The 4,322-nt window shown below is 44.9% G+C and overlaps 1 protein-coding gene across 3 annotated transcripts in view; it reads left to right on the plus strand.

The window, feature by feature from the left end:
* RLN3 (relaxin 3) overlaps positions 1–4,120 on the plus strand; it is a 23,407-nt gene extending 19,287 nt beyond the window's left edge. For 2 of the 3 annotated variants that reach the window (XR_001359709.1, XR_001359707.1), the window contains 2 exons: positions 3,617–3,858; positions 4,000–4,120. Coding sequence is in view for 1 of the 3 variants with exons in the window: in XM_014529472.1 (XP_014384958.1) it covers positions 2,431–2,539 (109 nt within the window). In the remaining 2 variants the exon portion in view is untranslated. Of the gene's footprint in view, positions 1–2,430; positions 2,629–3,616; positions 3,859–3,999 lie in introns of those variants that run through there. The other variant, XM_014529472.1, reaches the window with a different exon arrangement.
* The last annotated feature ends 202 nt before the right edge of the window (positions 4,121–4,322 follow it).

The following is a 4,322-nucleotide window of genomic DNA, read 5'->3' on the forward strand; positions in this document are numbered from 1 at the left end:
GACACTCTATCCACTGAGCCAAACCGGTCAGGGCTGACTCAACTATTTTTAAGTGTACAGGTCAGTGGCATTAAGTACATTCACCTTGCTGTGTAAACATCACCACCACCTGTCTCCAGAAGTGGGGCCTAATTTTCATTGGTAGAGGTTGTAGGAGTCAGAGAAAGTTCTTCCCTTTTTGTAATGAGGTGAAATTCAAAGAACAAAATTTACCATTTTAAAGTGAACAATTCCATGCCTTTGGTATGTTCACAATGTTGTGCTACCACCATCTCTATCTATTTCCAAAACATTACCTTCACCCCCAAAGGAAGTTCCATTCCCAATAGCAGTCCCTCCCCATCCCCCTCCAGGCCCTGGCAGCCACCAGTCTGCTTTATATCTCTGTGGGTTCTGGACATTTCATATCAATGGACTCGTCCACTATGTGTTTGGTGTCTGGCTTCTTTCTCTGAGCATGGTCTTTTCAGGGTTCATCACCTTGTAGCACATATCAGAGCTTCCTTCCTCTTTATGGCTGAGTCATATTCCCTTGTCTGGATGGGCCACATTTTAGTCATCCATCCCTCTGTTGATGGACATTTGGGGTGCTTCCACCTTTTGGTGATTGTGACTAGTGCTACTATGAACATGTGTGTCCAATTATTGAGTCCCTGTTTTCCATTCTCTGGGTATATGGATAGGAGTGGAATTGTTGAACCATATGGCAATTCTCTAACTTTTTTGTTCTTGTTAATCCTCACCTGCGGATATCTTTTCCATTGGTTTTTAGAGTGACTGGAAGAGAGGGAGGTAGGGGGAGAGAGAGAAACATCGATGTGAGAGAGACATATCCATTGGTTACTTCCCTCACACACCCCACCTGAGTTCGGGGATTGAACCTGCAACCCAGGCACGTGCCCTTAACTGAGAATCAAACCCGAGACCCTTTAGTGCAGTGGTTCTCAACCTTGGCTGCACATTAGAATCACCTGGGAATCTTTTTAATATCAAAAATATAAGTCTTTGTTTTACTATGGTTGCAAATATCAAAAAATTTCTATATGTGACACGGCACCAGAGTTAAGTTAGGGTTTTTCAAAATGCTGACACGCCGAGCTCAAAAGGTTCGCCATCACTGCTCTAACCACTGAAAACACTGGCCAGGGCAGCTGCAACCTTTGATTTTCCCACCAGTAATGTAGGAGGACTCCAGTTTCTCCACATCTTCCCCAACACTTGTGTTTTTGTTGTTTTCATGAAGGCCTTGTTTTGGGCCTTTGAAATCCAATGCTTGGGAACTTCCTCAGTTCCTCTTTCTCACCCACATCTGATCTATGAGCAAGCCTTGCCCACCCCACCTTCAATGTTATTCAGAATCTGGCTTTCCCCACTCCCTAGCACCCAACCAGCCTCAGCTCCCATCATTGCTGGCTTAGACAGTGCAGTCACCTTCTCCCTGAGCTCTGGTTTCCACCCTCAACCCTGCAGTCTCTTCTCTGCATAGCCTCCAGAGCAGCGGTCGCCAACCTTTTAGACCTCACGGACCACTGGTTGGCGACCGCTGCTCCAGGGGACACTTGTGAACATCAGAGTCAGGGCATCTTCCTCCTCTGCTCACAGCCTTTCAGGGCTCGTACCTCACTCAGGATAAAACCCAGTCCTCCTTGCGGCCTACCAGGACCCGCACAATCTGCTTGTCACCTTCCTGCCCTCACCTCCCCCACTCTCCCACTCACTCACTGCACTCCAGCCAATGGGCCTCCTCTTTACTCTTTGTTCAAATAAGATCACATTCGTAGGTCCTGGGGGGTTAGGACATGGGCCTATCCTTCTGCAGGTCAGCATCCAACCAACTGCACTTACTGTGTGCTAGGCAGGGTGCTAAGCACTTTACATAATCTCACCAAAGTCCCCAACACCACCCCATGAAGTACATATGCTTATTATCTCCACCTATCCAATGAACTCAGAGAGGTACAGCTATATATATATATATTTGATGTCAGAGAGGAAGGGAGAGGGGAAGAGAGAGATAGAAACATCAGTGATGAGAGAGAATCATATTGGCTTCCTCCTGCACACCCGAAGTTGGGGACTGAGCCTGCAACAAGGGCATGTGCCCTGACCAGGAATCAAACCATGACCTCCCAGTCCATAGGTCAATGCTCAACCACTGAGCCACGCAGGCCGGGCTAGGTGTGGCATCTTGCTCAAGGTCACACAGGAATCAGGATTCAAACCTAGCTGTGCGAGGCACAAAACAGGTTCCTGGTTCTGGGTCAAAGTCAGACAGTCAGGCAGCAAAATTTCCTGGCACGTCTGTTCTTCGCCAGCCCCTGGGCCAGGCACTGCGGGTGTGGAGGGAAGAAAGGAAGGGTGCATGCCTGGAGAGTTGCTGAGAGAAGAGGCAGAGGGCAGAGTGTATTATTCATCAAACCTTCCCAACAGTATAATCAGATATGACTCCTGCCTTCTGAGCCCATGCCATTGGCCAGAAACATCCACAGGGGGCAACCAAGGCAAGGAGTTTGTCATGAAGAAAAGGACAAAGGAATAAAGTTCAAACCCAGAGGGCATGTGTCAAGTACAAATAACATTTAAACAGCACTTACTGCCCTACCTGGTTTCGCTCAGTGGATAGAGCGTTGACCTGTGGACTGAAGGGTCCCGGGTTCGATTCCGGTCAAGGGCATGTACCTTGGTTGTGGGCACAACCCCAGTAGGGCGTGTGCAGGAGGCAGCTGCTCAATGTTTCTCTCTCTCAACGATGTTTCTGGCTCTCTATCCCTCTCCCATCCTCTCTGTAAAAAATCAATAAAATATATTAAAAAAAATAAAAAAAACAGCACTTACTGCATGCCACAGACTGTTTTACAAATTTGACAAACTCATTGACTCCTCCCTGTTTTATAAGGAGGCAAACCAAGGCACAAGAGGTTGAGTTGCCCAAGGTCACACAGCAGGAAATAGAGATGGGATTCAAACCCAACTCTGCCCATCATCATCACTGGTTTTTAAATATTGATGTGAGATTTGTATAACTAAAGTTAACCATGTTAAAATTCACAATTCACAATGCTATACAACCATCACCTCTGTTTAGTTCCAAAACATTTTCATCAAAAGGAATACTCAGTGGCAATTCCTCCCTCCTCCCAAACTTGGCAACCACTGGTCTTTCTGTCTTTGTGGATTTGCCTATTCTGGACATTTCATATCAATGCAAGCATACAATATGTGACCTTTTGTGTCTGGCTTTTCTGACTCAGCATCATGTTTTTTGAGATGCATCCACATAGTAGCGTGTATCAGAACTTCTTTCCTTTTTATGGCTGAGTAATAGTCCATTGTATGAATGTGTTCAAATGGAAAAAAAGGCCTTTCTTTTTCTTTGCTGTAGCCTTCCACAATTTATGAGAAGCACCTGGTAATTAAACCCCAAGATGGTTAGCTCCTCTGGTTGAAACAGCCCCTCTGTTCAAACTGCAAGACAAAATAAGTTACTGTCAAGGCTACATTCTTCCAATACCTCCTCCCTGCTGGTTTACAACCCAGGCATAATTAGTAGAAAGTTCCCTTCCCTGCTCCTCTTCAAACAAGCCTCTTTTGAACTCTTCATAACTTTTTCTTTAAGAATGTTTTACAGGCTTTGGAAAAATACTGATAAGACACCTCCTTAAGACATCTGCCTGGATTGTCTCCTGAAACACTAACACACTTTTCAATGACAGCTCTGTTGATGTCTGCTCAACTCCAGCCTAAAAATAACCCCCCTTCCTTGTCACCTAGCAGTAGCAAGAAGGCTTTAAATGCTGGAGAAGATTTTGTTTTTTGCCTTTTGTATTGATTAGCAATGCACTGGCCCTTTCCCTTCAGGTAAAGTAAAATAAAGTCTCTCTCTCTCTCTCTCTCTCTCTCTATTTACCAGTATCTCATCTATCTATCTATCTATCTATCTATCTATCTATCTATCTATCTATCATCTTTCTCTTCTCTCATTTGTTAATTCTTTCACAGCCCGCATCACCGGCCCAAGACACCTAACAGGATGGACCACATTTGTTTCATCTGGTGATGGACATTTGGTTTGTTTCTGCTTTTTGGCTGTTTTGAATACCTCTGCTCTGAATGTGTGCACCAGCAATGCATATGTTATCTTTAAAATGGTTCATTTTATTTTATATGAATTTGACCTTAATATGTAAAAAAAATAAGTGCCCTGGTCAGGTGGCTTGGTTGGTTGGAGCATTGTCCCATGCATCAAAAGGTTGTGGGTTTGATATCCTGTCGGGTCACATATAGGAGGCAACCAATCAATAGTTTCTCACATCCATGTTTCT

Source organism: Myotis brandtii, unplaced genomic scaffold, assembly GCF_000412655.1.
Source record: "Myotis brandtii unplaced genomic scaffold, ASM41265v1 scaffold680, whole genome shotgun sequence".
Classification (NCBI taxonomy): Eukaryota; Metazoa; Chordata; class Mammalia; order Chiroptera; family Vespertilionidae; genus Myotis; species Myotis brandtii.